The 24,603-nt window shown below is 48.4% G+C and overlaps 1 protein-coding gene across 29 annotated transcripts in view; it reads right to left on the bottom strand.

The window, feature by feature from the left end:
- trol (terribly reduced optic lobes) overlaps positions 1-24,603 on the bottom strand; it is a 604,861-nt gene that overhangs the window by 467,523 nt on the left and 112,735 nt on the right. For 28 of the 29 annotated variants that reach the window (XM_065435395.1, XM_065435373.1, XM_065435376.1 and 25 more), the window contains one exon: positions 13,802-13,857. The exons of the other annotated variant lie outside the window; for it this stretch is intronic. In XM_065435395.1, the coding sequence (XP_065291467.1) occupies positions 13,802-13,857 (56 nt within the window). The remainder of the gene's footprint in view (positions 1-13,801; positions 13,858-24,603) is intronic. 29 annotated transcript variants of the gene reach the window in all.

Below are 24,603 nucleotides of genomic sequence, written 5' to 3'. Positions count from 1 at the left end.
CTTCTAGCAGTTCTTGCACAGCACGAGCAGTGTGGATCGCCGTCCTATCGCGTTAGAATATATAGTCGCCTTCCAGAAACGGGCCGTCAAGAATGTATGGAATCAGTACGTCGTCTATGACTGCCATGCAGCGATGAACTTACATTCGAGGCGTATCAGTGGGCGTCGCGCAACGCTTAGCAAAGAATACCGGCTCCTTTCACGCAGTAACGATGTGATCAGCGCCCTGCACCTGACAGTAGAACGTTTCTCGACAATGCGGCCAGCGTGCGTCGCCGTAGCAGACGACGCCGTTCAAGATCCCGCCCGTCGAGCATCTGCGCGAGCTGCTGCCGCCGCTTGACTCAAGCGCTCGCCGCATCGCGATGCAATGCGCTTCGAGTTTTCCCCTAAATGTGAGAGACTGTACACCGCCCTTCGAAAGAAATGTCCACGCGCACACACCGCGCGCGGCGCGAAACGTGCCCAAACACGCGCAGTGCAGGAGGCAATCAAGGCGGCGCGAACGAGAGATGGGAGAGGGGTACCACCGGCTAATAGAATTTTGCTCCGCATGCGGCGCTCTCAACGCCGGCGCAGCAGCGCCGCTCTCGGTGCCGTTCTTGTCTATAGCGTAGCTCTTAGGCGCCCGTTCCTTCGTTGAGCGACGGCGTCCCTCGGCGTGAGCGAGCGAACGAGCAGACCGAAAGATGAAAGTGCGAACGCCAAGTGCAGCGGGGGATGAAAGACGGCGATAGCGAAGAGAGCGCAAGGAAGAAAGCGGAGGAGGAGGGTATGGCGGAAGCGTGAGAATGAAATCGTAGTGCCGTGCAGGACGCACTCTGCGGCGACAACCGCTACCGGAGGCGCCAGAGTAGCGCGCCGTCGTCTGTTCACCGATGGCATGCGGCGAGCGCGTCCACATTTACCATATATGGAAACAAAGCGCTGCGTGAGGGGAGGTCTGTCTGCTGCGGCTGCTGTGAATCGCGCCTACGCGTCATCCAGGCGCTGCCTCTCGCGATCTCCCGATTAGCGAGGCAGTCGCGCCACACATCGCTCTGTTTGCAACGTGCCGCGCGAGACAGACTGCCCGCGCCAGCCAATATATCACGAAATGAGAACACGTATAGAACTGCGCTCAAATTTTGCTGAGAGTATCGACAGCGGAACGCGGTATACCTCCGAAGTCGGAGAAGTTCACCTGCAATGCTATCGCATTAAAGGTAGTGTGACCAGAACTCAACGAAATGTACTTCGATACTGTTTGGGGATGTTGGCAGGAAATGAATGCAGCTTTTCGCGCACAAGACGAGGACAAAAGAAAAGGCTAAGACACACAAGCGCAGTATCTGCGCGCATCTTCGCTTGTGCGTCTCACTCTTCTTCGTCCTCGTCTTGTGCGTAAAAAGCTGCATTCATGTACTTGGATTATTACATATGCTTGCAGGCGTCAGACATGGCAAACCGAGGAAAATAGAGGAAGCGCTCTAAGCGCCCGAGTGGGTGCCTAATTTTTTGCGAACCGGGCGGTAAGTTTCGAAGTCCAGAAACTTTCTCTAACCTGCTCTCATCATACAGAAGACAAAGCAGCAGGCGCCAACGGGCCTGTAAGAACCGCCAGCTCAGTTCAAGGATACGCTCAAGGACGCGCAGGAGTGGACAACGCCGCACGCGCCTTGGTTGGCGAGAGCTTTTGTCGCTGTTTGCGTACAAGGTGGTTCGCGAGGGAATGAAAGCAGCAAGAGCATGTTTTGAGTACCCGACTACTGGCAGTACGGCGAATTACGGCTGATATATAAATATATATCGGAAGAGAAAATGCATAAGAAGCGTAAGTCAAGCTTGGAGTTAAGTTCGCTGCTTCAAAAGATCACTAACTTGCATTAGGCGGACCGTTATAGTAATCACATTAGCGCTGATTTCAGCAGTCCATTTAATCAGTGAAATGCCAATGACATAGGTGAGAAGGTGAGAAATAGTAGTTTTACTTGTTCCGAACTTGACGACACGCACTTTTTGTGGGCCAAGTGGCCAGTAACATTTAGGCTCAACGTGTACTCTCGCATCTTAAAGAAAGAAGAGAACTGATTAACTATTTTAGGAGAGGCTGGTGCGTCAGGGGGCGTCGGCTACGCACGCCTTAGGTATAATGAGCTAAAAGGAATTCATAACGGCACCAACGCTTAGAAAAAAAAATTGTGACATTTATGAAGTTCACGCAACAGAATATAAATGTTCTTTGGCTGCTTCAATCGAAGTCCCCGTTGAGTGCTACATTCCAAGTACCACATTCGCGAACACGGATCAAAGAGCAGAAGCAGTAAGACACGAAAAAAGACGCAATTATGTGTGCTATTCAAGAAGAGCAACACGAGCAAGAAGTAGATACACTGTACGAGAAATGCAGTGTATGTGCTATACTTAATCGACGAAGGCTAAGCTAGTGAGCACACTGCAACGGCATGCAAACTCCTGCAATGATTCAGCGGTGTTCGTACGAAACAGCTCTTCTCGGGAACAGGCGAAGGCCTTCAGTGGGACAGAGGGTTACAGCAGAAGCTGTTTCGCGCACGAAAGGCAAAAGGTTCACGCGAGGTGGCCCCCCACCGGGTGTCCGATCAGTTCGCCGGACAAGCAGACACCGGCCAGACGAGCACCTCGGGGCACGGCAACGACCCACCGGCCGGCACCTATGCGCGCGTAGCAGGGGCGCGTGGTGCACGCCACGCTGCGCGGGAAAGCCCCGGCGAACGAGGCAGCGGGGTTAGGACGGCTGTGGAAGGTCGCGGGAGTAACGCGTGAACTCGTGCACGTGCTCGCCTGCACGCGAAGCGGAGCTCCGGAGCGAAACAATTAAGCAACGAACTGGCAGCCTTTGCTACAGCCTGCGCCTTCGTCCTTTAGAGCAAGTAACAGTACAAGCGCTGCGCAAGGTCCCTCGATGAAAAGGTACATCGGGGAATTAACCACCTGTTCAAGCGCGAGACACATTCAAAGCGAGAGACTGCGCTTTAAATGCTTATAAAGGCCACTTTGCGCCTGCACGTGGCTTGGAGCATTCGCTTTGTCCAGGAGACTACCGCAGCAGGTTATCAGAACACGCTTGGTCACCGAAGACGACCTATGACGCTGGCATCCGATCCATGCTTAACTGCTGCGTTGCACGATCCGCCAGAACCTGAACTGGACATGCAGAACTATAGCGATGCATTACAAAACCACAGCCAAAAGTTAATCGCGAAGGTATCAAGAACACAGCACACCTTGGGGCCGTATTTTGTAGCGAGGATTCATTTTCTTTCCTTATCGCCCATCGCAAGAGTGGCCCATCCCGACTTTAATGACGGCGCGCTAGACAATGAAAAAAAAGACAAAAAAGAAAGACTCGAAATGAATGGAAGAAGAATGAATTGTTAGAAAACGCAGCGTATAGAATACGCCTGGCTGCTAGAACTTTTAGAAAGAGAATGAAACGTTGCCAGAAGTGCCAGAAACGCCGTTTTACCAATCGCCTATAAACTAAAAGCGACGTATTTTAGTGCGACCCGTTTATGGTTTCCTAACTGGTATTTCGCAAGCTTACAATGCAGTTTTTGTGTGATGCCATAGTGGAAGGCTGTGGAATTATGAACATAAAAGTTAGCCTAATGCGCTCCAAAAGGGCAAGGGCGCGTTCTTGTGTTGCGCACCCACAACAACACGGTCGCCGCGTTTTGATTCGGCAGTCTTAGCGTTCTGCGGCAGAGATGGCACTGTCAGTGACGAGCACTGCCGCATTATATCCTTGTCAAGGCACTCGTACATGTGCCTTAGTTTTAAACCAAAATGTGATCATTAAAATAATGCTTTCATCGGTTCTTTAACACCAGTCCTGTTTGTGCCATTGATGCCGCGGGTTACCTCCGTAAATGCGTACTCACCGTGCCTCCATTTGACGTGCTACCAAGCTAAATGCGAGTTCGAAAGCAGTATACATCCGCCACTTCTTCGGTCAAGTCCCCGGCGCCGTTTTTTCTTGCGATGGGGCACTTCCAGCAATTGGAGCGGCATTTAGTTCACCAATGCTTCGTGTGTCGGCGCTGTCGCAGTTTCGGAGCGAGGTCCGTTACCCGAAACTAACCGAGTGCGACAGCACGAATGCATGGTTCCTGCTAACACGTTCCAGAATTGCTCTCAAGAAGTGTCACCGTACCAGCAACAAACCGACCCACCGAGAAGCCCACCGGTGGCCGCCTTTTTCTCGGCCAAAGGTCCGCCTTCTCGAACGGGCATGATTGATGCTGCCTCGTACCGTCGGCAGATAGCGCAGTTCGCGCAGCATTTAGCGAGCGCAGACTCCTCCACGCGCTCGGCACGGTGACGGACACGCGGGCGACGCTCGCCTTGTCAGCGAGATTCGCTCGTTCGCGGCTCACGTGACGCGGATGCGAGCGTCGGGGAGCCTCGTTAAGCAGCGGCGCGCCTCAACCGTGGCTTGATACAAGTCAGCCAGCCGAGACTCGACCTGGAATGATGTCGAAATGGAACTGCTCACGAACAGACACGCCGCTGATTTGCATACAGCGCAGACACAAAGCCTGGATGTTCTTAATTTGCATTAAGAGACAAGACGCAAGTAACCAGGTACCAAACGCGAACAAAAAAAAGTACACGCATTCGCGAGGGCCCCGCTTGGTTCGTAAGGAGGACAGCCAAAGACGGGAAGATAAAACGCGCGAGCAAAAGTAAACAGCGGCAGGCTGCTCCCGCTGTAACGACGGGCCTCTTTTCTCGGCCCACTCGAGGGTGAGCGCTTGCCCGACGAAGCGAGAAGTTCGCATGAAACGGGGACGCGCTACTACAAAGAAAAATTCACATCAAATATATTAACGTGGAGTAACAGAGAAGAAGCTGATTATAGTATATATTCAAAGTAAATATGGACTTGCTGGCAGCTTAATTTTGGAGCACAGTGATGTTTTAAGACACAGGAGAAGCTGCTTTTTTTCTCCCCGAGCTCGGGTTAGAACAAAAGAAAGTGAGATTCTAACACAGAAGCACGTTAAAACTGTGAACCCCTTTTTGGGCACAGCTGCGTTCGTTTCGCCTCGAAGAGAGAGTCAAACGAAACGCAGGGACCCGAAAGACTGGTTTGCTGAGAGAACCTGTAACAACTGTTTCCGTAAAAACGAAGGGACTATTAAACAACGCAGTAGAAATTAATTATGACAAGGATTCGCAGTGGCGGACATGATTACTTGACGCTCACAAATAAATAAAAGAAAGCTACAATTTACAAACCGAATCCAAAACCGAAGCGAGTCCCGTTATCACTATTATTTATGATGACTCAGCATGTATAGACCCTCAGCGCATAGATGCGAGTGAGACGTCGTAGCAGGAAGCAAGTGCTTGCACTTTCTCCACCTGATCCCCTGTTTACCACCACTTAGTTAGGATTCGTGTTACCGGCGAGTCAATTTCTGGTCCGCTGTCTGCCACTCACTGTTCCTGGAAACATTCGGTATACGACCTCTTCGTGGTAGTGTGCAGAGTACTTGCTAAGCTTCGATGCGCATTCAAATGCGCCGAACTATTTCGAATAGCACAGTGACGTTCTCCGTATGCAGCAGTCTACACTCTTTAAAAGAAACTTGGAGCCACCAAAATAATGCACGAATGTGCGTTGTGCCAAGTCGGGGCGCATTTCATACGCTACTCTGTTGACGTGGATGTCCGTTAACTCCCCGATTAATGTAGACGTTGGTACATTTGAAAGACCACCCATTACCATTGACGCTTCTGTTCTGGCTTAAGGTTTTTGTTTCGTGCTTTCCAGAATTTTGACTCATCGTTAGATACAAGTGGGGAGATGGAACGCGGTATTAGGAAGTAAATGCATGCTCTTTTAAGATAGACAGCTATAAGGTTGTCACTTCATGGTTTCAGTGAAAAACAGCCTAATTAATCTATTACTTCGCTCTCTGCGCTCGCGTTTCAATTACCCAAGAAGTTTGGTTCGACACAGTCGCACTGCTGTCTCGCTCCCTAGTGTTTTTGCATTTTTTGACGTTTTGTCAAATAGATTTGTCGAAGATGTCGGACGACTCGCCAAAATAACTTCCCTACCGGAGGCAGGGGGGGCCTTCGCCTCCCGTCGCTCCGATAGGAGCCTGCAGAAGAACCGGGTAGCGGTGAGAGCTCCGTCATGACTACGCCTGACCTGACACCGGGCCAGAGGCCACCGACTGACCCTAAGAGCAACCGTGACTGTAAGCGATACAGGGCTACAGAAACAGACGACGAGTCTACACTTATTGACGATTGTGACATAGCTGATATCACAGATCTGGAAGATGAAGGCTTCAGGCTTGTGCGTCACCGCAAGAGGACCGTTGGAATCCCAGTGATTACCCCTGCCACAGAAGGAGCCGACCTGAAATAAGTAAATCCCATTGTGCTGTCTATAGAAATTGAAAAAATTCTTGGCGCATCACCAGTTAGGGGCCGATTTACTGCTCAGGGAGCCTTGCTTGTAGATGTGCAGACAGAAGAGCATGTGAATTCCCTTCTCAGCTGCAAGTCAATCTCAGGGACTGCAATCTCAGCACGAGTGCCGAATTCGTACCTGCAAAACACGTGCATTATTAGAGGAGTACCGAAGTGGTACACTGACGAGGAACTGTTGGTATACCTAAAGCCACAAGGTGTTTACCATGCAAGGAGAGTCAGGCGACGCGTTCAAAATTCCGAATCCGATTGGGAGTCCAGGCGAACCAGCTCCGTGGTTCTTACGTTCGCTCCAAATACAGACCATCCTGAGAAGATCAACTTGGGCTTCAAAAGACACGAGACCATTGACTACATTGAGACACCACCTCGGTGCTTCAAGTGTCAGCGCTATGGACATGTGGCCAAGTACTGCCGTGGTGAGCAGCGGTGTAAGAGATGTGGAGGACCGCACGATTTCAAGACATACGCGTGCAGCGAGAACATTCTATGTGCAAGCTGTAGTGGTGGTCATCCAGCTAGTTATAGCAAGTGTCCTACGCGGGCAACGGCAATAAAGCGTAAGAAAACGTTTATCTTGGGGCCAACAGGCAAGGATGAGAAAAATACGACGAAGAAAAAGACAAAGCCAGAGTCAGACGAAATCAAATGGAGCTCAAAGAGTGAAACTGATTTTACAAGCCTGAAGCCTTCTCCAAGAATCCAGGACAGTGGTGCCATCGCGCAGCGGACCGGCTAAAGCAGTCAAATCAATGACCAGAGACCCCGTAGACGAGAAGACTGCTGAACAAGCGGAACAGCGAAGTTGTGTCTGCATTGCCGCGACCCCAATTGCGTTGCGATGAAAAAACACCACAGGAGGACTGTCAGCAGGTGCTACGTGCTCTCTTCAAGGCCTTACGATCACACATAGAGAAGATGCCGGCGAGCTTGATGAAGGAAATGCTCGAAGTAGTCCTGGCTGTCGAGTCAGTGATTCTAAGTTCTGCCTCTTTTTACAGCACCTAGTAATATGGATGCGGTCAGGACACAATGCTCACCATTTCGTCCACAGGTGACACATATTATGCAATGGAACTGTGCGGGTCTTGCGTGCCATTTACCTGAACTGTCGATTTTCTTGCGTAACATGCCTGTGCCGATATTGGCCCTATCCGAGGCTGGTCTTCCAAGTTCCAGATCAATTGCTGGTTATGTCGCACATGGAAACCAAAGTATTCCGACATTTCCGAACGGAAGCGCCATGCTATATGTGAGACGTGAAATACCCCATTACGTTCTACCAGCGCAAGACCTTTGCAGCAGTGCTTTGGAAGTCACTGCTGTACAAGTGCGGCTGGGAAACCGAAGCCTCAGCGTGGCCCCCGTATATGCGAGCTCTCGCCTGAAGGTCTCGATGGGAGAAATAAGAGACCTCTGCAGCCACAGCCCAGCTCCGAGGATTATATGTGGAGACTTTAACGCGCACCATACTCTCTGGGGCGACAAGGCGACTGATGCACGTGGAAAGGAAATTGTTAGTGCTTTAAACACAGAGGGTCTATGCGTGGCAAATGACAAACAGCCAACGCTTTATCGACCACCGGCCTCTTACAGTGCCATTGACTTGACGTTACACTCAACGGATATCCTCGCATCGTCAACGACTAGTAAGGATAGAATTGGCTGTGATCATTTTCCTGTCTTCGTTAACATTGGTGGGTATAGAACCAACGGCTGAAGATCCTGTCCTGCGACGCATTGGGATACGTACAGGGACTGTCTAAGCGAATCATCTGGAGACCTGTTCGCGGACATGCTACGTAGCAAGCGATTGGCTACCGCTGAGCTGAAGCTACCCGACCACTTCCCCGCTCCGGATCTAAAGCTCAAAAATCTATGTGCTGCCCGTAGACGAGCAGAACGGAGGCTGATGAGGACGACGGGCGACCCACCAATGAAGACTATAACAGGATTAACGCAGTATTTCGACGTTATACAAGGAACCTAGGAAGAGATCAATGGGCATCATTTTGTGCAAGTCTATCGGTCTTCACGCCAGTTCCAAGGATATGGTGGGTCGTTAATAACCTTGCTGGAAACTTTCGACCAAACAAGCCATTTGAAGCCCTAGCATTGAAGTTAGGCAAGACACTCACTTGTCTTGCGAATGCCTTCGCTGAAACTTCCGGCAGGTCAGCCGGCACAACCAACCCGCCTCTGCCGCTATCGTCGTCTCTAATGGATGCGCCTTTCACACTCAGAGAGCTGTAACTAGCTATGAGCAGCCTCCGACGTCGCTGTGCGATGGGACCTGACCTTATCAGTAATCAGATGCTGACTAACCTACCGGTTGAGAGACGGCGTGATTTGCTGGCATTATTTAACCAAGTCTGGGCCAGTTGGGGCTATCCCACATTTATGGAAGGTAGCATGGGTGGTACCGGTTCTGAAGCCTGGAATGAATCCTGCAGCTCTGGACTCGTACAGACCGGTATCACTGACCGCGTGTGCAGCGAAGCTAATGAAGATGGCGTGCACAAGACTCAATTGGCATCTCGAGCAGGGTCGAAAACTACCATCGTGCATGACTGGGTTTCGGCAGCGTCTAAGCGCTCAAGACAATGTGCTGGACCTGCTAATCCACATAGAACATTACAGTGCGGATGGCCTGTCGACACTTGCTGTTTTCATGGATGTTTCTAAGGCTTACGACTACGTGTCTCAAAGAGCCACCCTCAGCCAGTTACAAGTTATAAGCGTCACGGGCCATCTCTTGCACTTCATACATACGTTCCTCAATGATCGTCGCATCAGAGTTCGTCTTGGCGACACTTTGAGCGATGAAATACGTATATTTCGCGGCATGCCACAGGGGAGTGTTTTATCTCCCTTATTTAACATTGCCATGAGTAGCCTCCCAAGAGTACTAAACCATCGAACACCAGTGAAGATATCTATATATGCCGATGATACCTGCATATGGGTCTCCGGCTACCAGCATCACCGCCTCGCACGAATAGCACAGGGAGCAGTAAAATCCATTAAGGGCCACTTGGCAACGATTGGATTATCACTATCAGCAGATTCATCCTTCGTGCTACTTCCTGGAGTTAAAAGAAAATCCACACGCTTGACGCTGAATTTGGACGGATACCAGATTCGACAAGTCACCAACGTCCGATTTGTGGGCGTTACCTTAGACCACAGGCTACTCTGACGCCACGGTGTTGACTACGTTGTGGCGTCATCGTCACCGAGGCTACATGTGCTCAAGCGAGTCGCTGGCATACGCTGGGGCATCCACCCGATGTCGATGCGACGGCTACAAACAGCGTTGGTTACCAGTCGAATCCTGTATCAGCTACCTCTGATGCCACCCTCAGACAGCCAATACGAGCGCTTAGAAGCCATGGATCCACAGAAACGGTATCCGACTGCCTTGGAGTCCCTCAGCCAGCGTCAAACAAGAAAGTGCTCTACGAAGCTGAGTCACGCCCTCTAAGACTTCAGGCTTCCCAGGCTCTCATGATCCAGCTACTGCGATTGAGTGAGTCTACGCCCGGTAGAGCCCTCTTACGACGTATAGGTAACATAGGTAACATAACGTATAGGAAGCCGCGCTCACATTTTTATGCAGCAATGAACACACTTCGCGTATTAGGATTGCGCTGCTCGAGACGGAGGGAAAAAATAACACCACCCTGGACATTCGAGGACATCACATGCAACTTAAGTGTACCACGATTGTAATCAAAGAGATGCATTCCATCTGCAGAAGCCAAGTCATTAGTCCTGGAACACCTGAACGAGACTTACCCGAATCACCTACAAGTATACACAGATGGCTCTGTCAAGGCAGACGAAGACCGCTGCGCAGCTGCATTATATATTCCCTCTCTAAGATATACGTGGTCTGGCAGTCTGGACTGTATAGCCTCGTCGACAGTTGTGGAAGGCGTAGAAATAGCTTCTGCTCTGCGCAAACTAAAGACTTTGCCTCCGCAGAATGTGGTTGTCCTTACGGACCAAAGGCCGCATTACAACAAGTATACCGTGGTTTGCCATCCCTCAAGTTCCCACACAAATCACTAGCCATTGTGAAAGAACTCAACAACAAAGGCTTCACAGTAAAGTTTCAGTGGATTCCCTCCCACATTGGTATCACAGGAAACGAAAAAGCTGATGCGCTTGCATACGCAGCGCTCTATCCTCCTCCCAAAATCAAGGCTCCAAAGAGTAATCAAGTGCAAAAATCTGACATTCGAAATCACTTTGCGTCACTTTGGGTTCCACCGCATATGCCCTGCGTAACCAAGAGATTGCACCGAAAGGAAGCCTCACTTCTATATCGAATAAGGACAGGATCTGCTAATACACCGGCCTGGTTATTCAAAACGGGGCGAATCAATGCTCCGAACTGTACGGCATGCAACGAGACAAGATACATTGAGTACTTTTTGTGGTCCTGCCAGCAATTCCAAGATGAAAGAGACTCTCCTGAAAAATCTGCAAAACAAGGACCTTCCGCATGCGCGCCTGCAACACCTTATATTTCCTGAGGGATCAGTTATAGCCCGCAAAGAAACTTCACGTCTCCTCATCGAATTCTTAAAAGAGACTGGTTTGATGGACATATGGTGAAACCCTTCAGCGGTATTGTGCGAGGCGCTCGGGCGGAGCAATTACTGGCCTTGATAGCCAGGCTAAACCCGCCTGTTGCTACAATTCGCCACCACCACCATCAATTACCCAAGAAATGTAAAAACTGCTCTCGGAGTAAACATTAAGAAATGCGGTTACACAACAAACTACGCGGCCAGCACACATTGGCACGACTCGTTGCACGGCTCGTCGTCGGCAGTCAAGGTCGAGCACTGCGCCGCCACCGCTGCCAGCCACACACGAGGAGACGTGCCCGAAAAACACAGTGAAAAGCTTTTCCAACGCACATTTGCTCGAAATGGTTGTACAGGTAAAGATAACGCCCGCATACAAACCCCACTGTCCAGTAAAAACAAACCACGGATCAAGCAACACTTACTGCTCAGCTTCAAGTTTCTCTGTGTAGACAAAATATTCGACAGAGCTTTGAATCCAGCGCCTACAAAACGCTCGGGGAAAAAGAAATGTAGCCGGCCTCGCGAAGACTATGTTAGTGTACAGAAAGAACACGAGTGTTTTAGTGAACTACACCCATAACCCAAAACTAGTTGTCTGCATTGCCGTGAGTAGGCTTCAGGATTGCCGAAAAAAAGACGCATCTGTATACAGACGTTCTGATAAATATTCAAACGGCGCACTCGTCAGTGAAGAACTTACTAGTGAAGAACTACTTACCCCGAGGGGAATCACAACCGCATCGGATGATGCCGCTACGGAAGAGCACGCGCTGAAGCTGTAAGCTCAGAAAGCTGATTGGCATTGTAGTAATAGAGATAGAGATAAAGGAATACATCTACTTAGGGTAGGTAGTGACGGCGGATCCGGATCATGAGACTGAAATAATCAGGAGACTAAGAATGGGCTGGGGTGCGTTTGGTAGGCATTCTCAGATCATGAACAGCAGGTTGCCATTATCCTTCAAGAGAAAAGTGTATAACAGCTGCGTCTTACCAGTACTCACGTACAGGGCAGAAACCTGGAGGCTTACTAAGAGTGTTCTACTTAAATGGCGGACGACGCAACGAGCTATGGAGAGAATGGTAGGTGTAACGTTAAGGGATAAGAAAAGAGCAGATTGGGTGAGGGAACAAACGCGAGTTAATGACATCTTAGTTGAAATCAAGAAAAAGAAATGGGCATGGGCAGGACATGTAATGAGGAGGGAAGATAACCGACGGTCATTAAGGGTTACGGAGTGGATTCCAAGGGAAGGGAAGCGTAGCAGGGGGCGGCAGAGATTAAGAAGTTTGCAGAGACAACATGACCACAAGTAGTACACGACGGGGTAGTTGGAGAAGTATGGTAGAGGCCTTTGCCCTGCAGTGGGCGTAACCAGGCTGGTGATGAATAGAGATGGACATTGTTTCTTTTATTAACTCATGCGCGAGCTTCTCTTCAACATCGTTTGCAGCTGACAAGAACCCGCGGGAGTACCGGGAACAGATTTCGAACGAACCCTAAACGCCCCCAATACTGAAACTTCGAGGCACTATACGCATGCGCAGAGCGTAATTTCGGTTTACGGGGGCCAGGGCGCCTGCCAAATTCACTATTTCTGAACCTCCACACTAACGAGCTTCAGCTGTGTCATGCTTCACACTTGTTTATATCCGTGATTCATAATTATTTTGCATGGTACATAAAGCAAGCAAGTGAAGATCACGAACACTCTAGCGCACATCGTGCCAATCGCCGTGCCCACAACACTGCTCATAGATTCAAGCGCGTCGACACTGAGCGTCGACACCGAGGTCGTCGCGTGCCATTATGGCGTGGAAGCATTTCTGCATTCTTGTGACGATGTCGTGGAGAGGTCCACGTCCGAAGTTGCCAGAATTTCCGACATCAAATCAGCTAACGCCTCCGCATCAGCCTCAAGGTAATCCTCTACTTTGTACAGTCAACCGCAAAAGTTTACGGAGAACGGCATCTCAGAAAACGTTCAATTTCCGAGCAGCCTGTAACAGTAGTCAGTAAAGCTGAACATCACAATGTTCGCATACTGGTAGAGGCTGCAAATGCGAATACTATAGGCTGCGTTGCGAGGCTGCGCAGATACTGAGCTTTCTCTCAGGTTTAGGGTTCCGTAAAATTGTGTTGACTGTAGCTGTTGGGGTTAAGCCTTGATCGATTTTCCATCGGCACGGCCGTTTTTTTCCTTCACCGAGCCTAAAGCTCCTTTATACACGCGCCACCGCCGTTAGTTGTAGTCGAAGTGTGACCACAATTTCGCTCGTCTCCGGGCGACCTTTAAGCCTCCAAAGCCAACCAAAATCTTATGTGCGCGAGAAGTACGTCTATAGATAATTGATGCGCTATTATATCGCCAAGCTTAAATACTGTCCGGCCACGAATGAGTCATCAGTTAAATTGTGTGGTTTTACTTGCTAAAACCACGATATGATGAGGCACGCACTAGTGGGGAGGCGCTAGGGTTTACTTTTGATTTACCCAGCATTCTTAAACGAGCATCCAATGGACGGTACACGCGGGCGTTTTCGCATTTCGGCGCCATCTAAATGCGGTCGCCACGGCCGGGATGTGATCCTGCGACCTCGTGTTTAGCAGCGCAAGGCCAAAACCACTAAGCAACCACGGCGAGTTGCTTCACACAGTTTTAAAGGAAGAACAGCTCACGTATGATGACAGTTTAGTCTCGTCTGCTCACTGAACCAGCGCCGTTCACCTTGGTTCTCGATGAAAAAGCCAACGCGCCAAGAATTTGTAGGCGTCTGTGCTTACCTGCAAACAAAGAAACAAGCGGCGTGGTTAAGAAAGGTTCACACAATAAACGAAGGAGCACATAAACAGCACATCTCGAACATGAATGTAACGATCAGGTGCTTCATTCTCCGCCTAGAACATCTGGTGGCACGGAACTATAATCATAGCTAAACCAGCGGAACTGAAAAAAATTCGGAGCCATTCCACTCTGCAGGTGGATGACCAGCCGAGCTGTATACAAATACAAATAAAACGAAACAAAAACACAATGTAACAGAAATATGCACGTTGTGCTTATTTCTTAATGTTCTTATTTCTTTTTAGCTGCTTAATTCTTTTGCCTTCTGGTTTACACAGATGCTGCTACTAGCCAAAATATTTCTACTACCGCTGAAGACGCGGGACTGACTTCAAGTACTCATTTGAACACTGCCGCAGGCGCCTGCACCACCTGTGCCAACATGCTCCTATGGCGATATTTCCCGCCTAATTTTTAGTACTCGTTGAATTACTATACAATTTGCGAAAACGAAAGTTTCCGTTTGCTTGGCCAGGTAACGATGGCTGAGCTACTCAACGTTGCAGGAAGGTGCATTTCGCCAAGTGTGCGTCCTTTCCTGCGGACACGAGGTTGGCAAGGGCCAACAAGCACGCGCTCGAAATACTAAATATTACCGCGACTGTCAGCCTAACAGCGGATAATTTTCTCCAAAGAGTCTCGGGAAGCGCGCCCATTGTGTTCGATCAACTGGACCAGGGCATACAGGCGAAGTGAAATACGAGAAGACAGAAGAAAGTTGCGGCCTATTACTGAGACATTTTTTTGAGGGTGACAAGGTCTGGCTCCCCGTGGCGATAGGGACAGTGGCCCTACGAATTTAAGCGAAGTCCCCGCTGAAAATACTGGTATTCTCAGAGCGCTTCTTGGCACGCGAGATGATTGTGGAGATACAGATCTGAAGAACCATTTGGAAAGGTGCCCCAGTAATGACTCCTATTTAAGCCCTGCAGAGGTACAAAAGCAAATTATCGAAATTGGTGGTGAAATTGTTAGAGAAAGCATAGTAGTTGCAAAAGTAAACGCTGGAGGCTGTTTCTCCGTACTTGCTGACGAAATGACGGATACTACCGGAACCGAACAGCTTACCGTCTGTGCAAGGTATCTAAACAAGGTTACCCATGACATCGAAGAAGTGTTTAGGTTTTATGCCAAGTCAGGACCAAAGTGGCAGGACCCTCGCCGACAGCATTATAAGATTGCTGCTAGACTTTGGAATTAATATGCATAATCTTCGTCGCCAACGTTATGATGGATCCAGCTCGATGGCTGGTAAAACGAATGGAGTGCAAGCTGCTGTTCGCGAGGAATACCCAGCCGCACTGTGCACACATTGCACCAGCCACTCCCTCAGCTCCTATATGAATACAACAACCACACATATCCCAAACTGTTTTGGAGCGCTAAAGGCAACGTCAAAGTTTTTCCGCAAATCTAACCACTGAGAAGTTTTACGTGAAATGATAAGCTTGACGTGTCTAGTCCAGAAGGCATGCAGCGACTTTTGGGATTATGTGAAACGCGCTGGGTGGAGTTATGTAGTTCTTTGATATGTGTATCTGTTTGAATCGGTGCCCGCGGCAATAGGAGATTAAATTAAACGGCAATGGCGAAAGTCCAGTTGAGGTAAATAGTCTAGCGCTAGCACTGCCATCACGGGCATTCATTGTGCGCTTGCATATGGCGGAGCATGTGTTAGCCTTTGTTAAGGAAGCTGCAGACCAGGAGCACCGACATGAGCGCCGCCATGGACGACAGATGTGGTACCACAGACGATCTAAAATGACCGCAAGAATGCGATTGCTCCATTCTTAAGAGGAAGCTTTAGCTCGGGCCCAACTCCGACGCGGCCTATTCAAATACATGTAAAACGCAAAAACGTTTTTATGAGATAACCCCTGCACCGATATTGATGAAATTTGTTGCATTTGAAAGAGAAAGTTAATTTCTAGTGACTGTTGGAAGCGGAATTTCGATTTAGGGCTTGAAGTTTCTTAAAACGATTTTCAAATATTTGACCGTTTGAAAAAAATGGAAGCACGAAGTTTACAAATTTATAGCTCTGCATCAAGAACCGATATTCCGGTTCTGTAGACGGCATCCATTAGATCATTCAAAGCGGACAAATTCAATATGTCATTTTACATCTTACGTGAATTTGTTACGTTGGTTACAACGGTTTTGCAAAAGTTGTATTTCCCTATGATTAAACTTTTTTTATATTCATGTGTAACATATCAATTTTGTCCGCTTTAGATGTACTATTAGATGCAATTCCCAGAATTGTATTATCATTTTTAGTGGTTGAGTTACGAAGTTGTAAACTTGATAGTTTCGTTTTTTGAGAATTTGATTTTTGCCAGTTTTTAATAAAAAATTGGCGACCTAACTCAAAAATTCGAAACCAACAGTCACTAGATTTTAAATTTGTCTTTTAAATGCAACAAACCTCGTCAAATTTGGTGCAGTGTTTGCCGAGAAAAACGAATTCTCCTTTTACATGTATTTAGATAGGAGCACTCGAGCTAAAGCTTCCTCTGAATCATTGCACAGGTACAGGAACTGGCAAAAAACTGGATGTGGAAATCACCACCCGACGAGCCGGTGTCCGACAGCAGGATCGTAGGAGGGTTGCATAAGAGAATGCTGAGGAATATTTACGGAGAACTGTTCATTCCATTCATGGGCCACGTATTTAGCACAGTTCCACCAACGGTTCGAAAAGCAGAGGACAATGTTAAAGGACTTTTCTAACGAGTACCATCCGCAATACCACCAGTGCAAGATGAGAAAGGAGCAGAAATCTGCCGTCTTTTGCACAGAACGTGAATACAAGGGCTGCTTTGGGGGAACTGCGACTATGGTGGACAGAGTGGGCGCACAAAGCTGCAAGCCAGCGCCGCAGCAGAGGAAGAGATGCCGTCTCTCATTGCGACTGCATGTTCTATACAAATGTCTACAAACTGCTGCGGATTCTATAGTCAACCTTCCAGCAACTACTTCTAGCGCAGAGAGAAGATTTTCAAGCATGAGATTACACACAAAACAAAAGCTACTTGCGCCCTGCAATATCTGAGGAACGCATAGTCAGGCTGGCGCTTGTATCTGCCAAAAGACGTCGACATCAACGTGTCCGAAGTCATTGACCGCTTCGCTAAATTTCGCCGCCGAGTGAAGTTTGTCCTTTAGATAGCGAAGCAGCAAAAAATCTATGCAAGGGAAAGCTGTGTTCCTTCAGGTCCATAAACGCGTAATTACGAATACGTACGACTGCTCATTCGCTTTTAAAGCTGCAGAAAATTTTGCCGCTTATTATAATTAGTTAGCATCATCATCAAAATTACACAAATACGACAATTGCGAGACAGAAATAACCGATTATGATCGACCTCGGTCATTCTAAGTCCGACCCACGCAGTGCTTCCCAACAAACACTCTGATGTTGGGTACTTCAACTTGCTGCATCATCTGCGCCTTTCGTGCGTCATTTTCTTTCCTTTTTAGCTGCCTAATTTTACTTTCTTGAACTTAAGCAATACTCTTAAATTTTGGGTGCAGAATAATTGTCGCTGAGCAGGCAGTTATAATACACATTTAGTATTGATTTCCGTATTCTAATATTCCGCCTATTTGGCGCTGTCGCGACCGCAGCATGGGCCAAGTACATATCACGATTTCTGCGATGACAGTTTTGTTCCTGCCTGGCTCGTCCGTCTTTGCGTGAAGATTACTTTCTGTGATTGCGCAATATATTTATTTGCCTTGTTTTACGCATTATATACCGTGACTTTTGCTTAGATACGTAGATTTATTGGATACTTATACGCATATTGAAATATCTTGTTGCGAGGTTGTGTATACATGCACTGAACTTTGTTTCCAGTGGCACTTTTTTGCCCTTTATAAAGCTGTATCTTCGCATTTCTATCTCTGTCGCGACTACAATTCCGGTGCAATTACAGTACAGCGTCATTGAGATATTTCCCTGGCCGTTGCAAATGTACAAAGATGCAAACAAGGTTCTTGAATGACGAAGAGTCATTAAAATATTTGTGCGACTTATTCATTTCATGGCCTTTACGTTTTCCATATCAGCGGCATGCACTGCGTTGCTGGTTTCGAACTGATATAATTCTAAACTTCGTGTGATATTTTCTTTACGTATTAAGTAGACAGAAACATGGAAGCATTGATATCAGTTATTTCTGACACAATTTTTGGGACATACGAATATATCCTTTCAGGAAAAAATACACACTTTACGCATTTAGACATTGCGTAGCGTTCAAGAATTCGTTTGCAGCATCTAATACACACTGGCAATGCAGTTATTAATGTACGATTCCTCGACAAATTCTATAAGGAGGAGGCCGTGCTGTCATGTGTTGGCAAGTGCACTGCCAGCCAGCGTATAGCTTTAACGACTGGTTATTGAACGTTCTCAAGAATGACCCAGCAAAGCGTCTCGACGCTATCGAATGCCCGGCCCTATGTGTACCGAGACATCGGTCCGATTGTCACGTCACGAGGAACTGCAGACACCTCGGCCGCAGTGGTCGGCAGAGTATAGGTCCGCGGTTCCTCCGTGACCTGCCAGCCGCGTCAATCGCACTGTGCTCCCGCAAGAGATTGACATCTCTCCTTGGAGCAGGGAGATTAGCGCTTCAAAGGCAACGAGCGCGACTACAGCCCGCGCAAGTGGGGGTGACGCAGAGCCCGCGGGAACGGCTAGTTTTGCAGGGTTATTAGTCTGCCGCTGGCGGTTTCGCAGCAGAGGTTGCGGTGGCAGTCGCGATCTTGGCGCCAAGAGGGAGATTTAATTAACGGGGCTCGAAATGGGGAACACGATAGGCTTCGCGACAAAGCTGCGCCGAGTGGACGAGGTGGAGTCGGTGGGATGTGTCGATAATGCGAGTCCGCCGGGCAGGACTCGATGTCACTGACACACAGGTGAGAGAAAAGGTAAGTAAAAGCGAGGAAACAGGCGCAATCTTAGATGCTTTGCTCTGGATAATATGGATTTGTGAAGTCCGGCGACAGGTGTCAATAAAATTAAATGGTGGGGTTTTTACGTGCCAAAAGCACGATTTCATTATGAGGCACACCGTAGTGGGGGACTGCGGATTAATTCTGACCACCAGGGGATATTTAACGCGCACCTATAAATCTAAGTACACGGGTGTTCTCCCATTTCTCCCGGCGACAGGTGCATCCTTTTCTGCAAGTGGTGTACGAAGACCATGGCTTATTGACAACTATAACGTTTAAGACATGCGTGTTGGTTAACCTCCCTGCCTTCTACTTATCTCTTTCCGTACCCTTAAGACATGCGTGGCTGGCAATCTACGTGTCGCTCGTTTTTTGAAGGGAGAAAAGGTCCGAGCTTCTTTCGAAGGGCGATCGCCATGCATGCAGTGCCGATTGTAATCTCCTGTTTCTCTGTAGGGATATTTTCCAGGCGTTTAATACACAGCACAACCTCACCGGATTTAAGTCGCGCTCGGTAGCGATGGAAAATGCAACGAGCATAGGCGCGTGCGATAGGAAAATATACTAAACACTGGGCCAGTATACTATTGGGGGGCGAGCTCCACCACTGGAAAAGCTCGCGCCACCGTCGGCGTGACGTGCTAGGAGGGATCACGTGGACACAGCGGCCGCGTCGGCTGTTTCGGAAGCGCCGAAGCGAGCTGAAAACGAAAGCTTAAAGTCCCACCTGCGCTGCGGCTCTGATTAAGTGGCGAGGTTTGACCGCTTGACAACATTTGAAAGTACTATAACAAGCAGTGGCTGCCTTTGGAGGCGTGCAGCATCGTAGGCTACTGCTCGATGCCGCAGTGCCGGACGTACGCGACAGAACCCGGTGTCAGCCTTATTCACACGTAGCCGCAGGACAAGGAGCTGCATGAAGCTTGCCTCGCGAAGCTTGGAACCGGCAGACAGCAATCGGCTACAACTTTGGTATGCAGCAAGCACAGAGGCAAGGAAGATTTCTGCTACGGCGCCGGGACAGCGATGCTCGGCGAGTAGCAGAAAACGCGCACTGAGACGCTCTCCCGCGCCCGTTGCCCGGCTAATGTCGGGACGGTTTGGTCTATGGACTTGTGGATGCTAGATACTGGCAAGTTCACTGGAACGGAAAGGGAGCGGTAAGACGCACATTAAAAAAGGCATGGCATATGGTCATGTTATGAATTAATGCACTGGATTACGAAAAAGCAGAGGGAAATCGCACGCTGAGAAGGCCGATAAGCATACAGTGTGACGGAACTTGAGAAATAATATTGAAAGGTCTAAGAATTTAGGAGACAAAAAAAAAAGCAAAAGGTTGAATCATCGCGACGGCTCATCCCAGTTGTCGTAGACGTCGAAGTCTCGATAACGAAATTATTTTTGAACAGTTCTGATAGCTTCCACGCAACAGTGGTTGCTAGTGTACCGTCAAATGCTCATATGCTGCGACCTAAAGCTCACGGCACCGTGAGAAAACGCGCTCATAGCGAAAGCAAAACATTGTGCGCGGACATGCATGCAGACGCGCAGTCGGTCGCTGCAAACCCCTGCGATCGCTGCATTGAGGTTTCATTCTGTTATGCTCCATTTGGTTATACAAACGACCCACTACAAGAACATATTTCACATATCATAGTTTGTTCTCAGCGTTTGCCTACCTTTTACGCAAGAAGCCGGTTCGGGAGACTCCATCGCGGCGACCACGCGCAGTGGCGTTCACTGTACGTATACGGTAGAGAGATGGCGTCTGTAAACGATTCTGTGCTTTCAGTTTGCCCAAGATTATTATGTCGACAGTCAAAAACTCTCGTTTTGAGAATACCTACATAAATGCCCAGGAGGGCTGCTGCGTGGTGTTTTTATTGAGCGCCGTAAGCGAAACATACGAGGAGCGCGCCGCGTGATCCCCGATACTATATATACGCAAGGGAGGCGCTTCCGACAGATGGCGACTCCGTAAGTCCTCGCCCCCAATTAGCCCCGAGAATTAGGAGTGGCGCCCTCTCGCGAGTGACGTCACGGCCAGGACGCCGCTCGCTCCGGCTCGCTCGGCTGCCGCGCGCGCTCGTTCCCTTCGTGTATGCTTGGGGTATGGGTGGCTCGAGCCGTACGTATTGAAGGATACGTCGGCTTCTTTCAGCTGCCATACCTTAACCACAGTTTCTTCTTCAAGAGCGTTTGAGTCGAGAATCTTTGCGGCTTGGATATCGCAAACTAAGTAGCGTTAAAGAGGTCTACTAGGTTTTGCAATGCATATATGCGCCGTGTCTATCGGTAAATTTTGACTAAAGAAAGAATATCTGCAAATTCAACGCGCGAAGTTGTGTATGATGCTTCGCTAAACATTTAACATTCCTTTAGTATTTAGCTATGATAGGCATTGCATTTTACGTGGAAGAAAAATTTGGTAATTGGCGTCAACATGTTATCTGATTTTAGAAAGACACTGCCCAGCGAAGCTCTCATCATGATTCCTATTACTCTGGTGTGTTGCTCTATTCAAATATGGCCATTCATTAATGCGTAAAAAAATAGTTAGGTGCGCATTTCTTATGAAAAAGTTTGCTGCTACGTTCATCCCCCTCTGAAACAGGCCTCCTAAAAACGAATTGCTCATGGCTGCTAACACGACGGCGCGTAATGTAGAGTATTTACATAGTTAATTCACAAACGCCATAGTAGCAATCACCTGAGAGAAAAGTTTCGCGATCGAGAGCCACTCAATTGAAAGTGATGAAATGTTTCATAGTGGCCCTCAGTAGCCTTTATCGACAATATGGCACACCCCTGATCACGTAACGGTAGCAATCGACTGTCCGTATGGCGAGGCACGCTATGTTCGCGAAAAACATCAGTTCACTGCAACTTCGAATTAAAACCACAAAGCATGTTTTTTACAGCGCCAACTGGAATGGCTAAAGTATTCTCGAGCTACTACACCGCAGCTTAGATTTCCTGTATACAAAAGGAAAATTCAAGCACCTTCTGTCTCACCATGTCTCGATCCAGCGTTATTCAATTATACAAACGGATAACTATTCGCTTCGTCGGTACATAAAAGAGAACCTTGCAGGCAAATTAAGTTTGCTCCAATCCAATCGCAAACATTCATAAAGAAAGCACCACAAGCCTTGCATATACTTTCACTTGATTTCCGACCCTCCACCGGGGGAATTTCGATATCTTCAATATGTCCCATACTACTAATCATTGACGCTTCGACTTCTTTCTGGCTGCAGCTATGCGGTCCAGCAGGCATACTTCACTAAAAAAATTGGGCCGAGCAGCCTGTGTCAGTTCGCCAAACAGATTCGTCATGTATATTCCTCAAGCAGCAAGCACCAATAAATTTCTCAAGTGAGTTTGATTTGATTTATTAATTTCCATTTACACACACACATGTACAGAGGAGTGGTAAGTGGAGGTGGATGAGGGAAAAAAGTCGCACAGACGCGGCTTGAGGTAACCTCACCCCCTTAGGTACAATATGGCTGCATGGGGTAACACATCAAGCGCCATATAAATTACATTTATATAGTGGCCATAAAACATTGCAGTTATACAATATATGAAAAGAACAGTGAAATATTTCCACAATAACAATGCAAAACACACTGCGGCATTGAAATAAATAAATGATATACACTTGGTAACATAGACAAAAAAAGAGGAACATAACATACATTATTAATCATTAACAAACGCGCCCTAAAGAGGCGAGTTGAACGTGTAACACGGAAAAGGAAATATATATTGGTACATTCCTATTTGTACTCTGTAAATAGCTGTAAGCCTTCATTAACTTTACTTCAAATTTCCGCCGCTTAAAAAAAATGAACACGTGAAGAACCGCCTAATGTTGACAGGCAGTTAAAGAAGCAAGTGAGGCGTGTAGAATCTAAGCTCCAGTATTAGTTAAGTCCCCGTGCTACTGCCGAGCGTTTCTGTGAGGAAATGCAAAAAATCGATATTATACCATGAGCTACTCGTCGTGAGCAAACCTATTTTAGCGGAATAAAATCAACGTAACTGCTGTAGAAGTCATATATAGCCAGCTTTGGGACATACTTGTTGCACCGCGGCAGGTATGGTATCATAATTGGATTCCTATAGGCTATGCTTTTGCGATTGTCTATCCGCGCATGAAAAACCCGCAATGGGCTGGTCTGCGTCGCTTCGGCTGGCACTGTAGCGTTGCCTTCGAGAGCTGCATTGTTGTCTAAGAAATTAGCTCTTTGAATAAATGTTCGCAAAGGAAGACGTCGTAAAAATATATTTGAGACGACCACCATAAGTATACAAGCAGAGAGAACGAGGGCGAACAAACGAAAACACCGCAGAAAGCGCCCGGACAACGCCCGAACTGTAGCAGACGACAGGCGCGAGTCCCTGCCCTGACGTCACGCGAGCGGCGCTCGCAGCGCCGCTCGTGTTCGTTCTCGGGGCTAATAGAGACAGGAAAACAACGTAGGGAAGTTCACCACGCACGCGTTGTATTTGCTCTGCACAAGGGGAAAGCCTGTCATGCGCTTAGCTTGCATGCGCATGACCGAGCGTAGAAAGGAATCGTAGGAGTACCCGTTGGACTATGGTTGGTGCTCGCCCTTTCTGTACTTCATGTACGCATGTGTTAGGTTGCGACCCTCTTGTAGTAAAGAGCGTTGAAAAATTTGCCTCGGCAGCTCTGTCGTAGTGCAGCCTGTTGATGAACTTGGGCGAATAGAAAACGAGGAAAGACGAGTAGTAAACGTCCACATGATCGTCATCAAAATCATTTATTGGCCTATTTACAGGGTATTTTCTGGTAGTCTGTCGGGGTCTTCTTGGACACTCGTTACTGGGCTTAGGAGGGGTGGGGCCCTTCGTCCAGGGCTCTAACATCCCTCAGCTGCCCTGCGCAATAGCAATTTGGTCCTCCGATTGTGATTGTGTGTCTATGCTCCTTCCTTCCCTTATCTCTCCTTTGTTACCACTTTACATCCCCCTCCCCTCTCCCCAGCGTAGGGTAGCTAACCGGATTTTTTTTTCTCTGGTTAACCTCCCTGCCTTTCCCCTTTCTTCTCTCTCTGGTCCTCACTGCGGTCGCTGGGCCAGCAGTGCCTCCCATTGCTCCACGCTCGGACTTACGAGTTTGGGCACTGCTGTCATAAGGTAGCACTCGCATGTGGTGCGAAACAAGGTGGGCTTTTGACCGCATCCCGGGCACTTAGCTGCGAATCTAGTGGAGTACATTTTACGTAGTAGGTTATCAGTTCGGGAAGCATCCTGTCTGCAGATGTGTCCTCCGCCCTCGTGAGTGATTTATCCGGGGGAGGATATCGTATCCTGGTGCGGATTTGCTGCGTGCGGATTTCAGCCGGTTTGTGAACTGTCCACGCAAGGGCAGGGGCGCCGACGTGCCGTTGGACGAAGGCACTGCACGTGCCGAGACAGGTCGCACTAGAAGCCCGTCGGCGCGTGTGGCCAAGTGTTCGGGCTTCGTGGCCAGTTTGGTGAGCGTTCGAAAGCCCGAGATAGGAGCGAACACAAATGCTTACCGACACTCACGCAGAGAATGAGTGGCGCGTGAGCGACATCGGGCTTCCTGTGGGAACTTGGCGTCAGAGCTTCTGGATTCCAAGTGTTAGACAGTTGCAGTGTGAATTTGTACAAACACTTGTGCAGCAGCAATTTGTCGAGTGCTGTGGAGCGCT

Source organism: Dermacentor albipictus, chromosome 2, assembly GCF_038994185.2.
Source record: "Dermacentor albipictus isolate Rhodes 1998 colony chromosome 2, USDA_Dalb.pri_finalv2, whole genome shotgun sequence".
Lineage (NCBI taxonomy): Eukaryota > Metazoa > Arthropoda > Arachnida > Ixodida > Ixodidae > Dermacentor > Dermacentor albipictus.
This window is presented reverse-complemented; position numbering and strand designations above follow the sequence as displayed.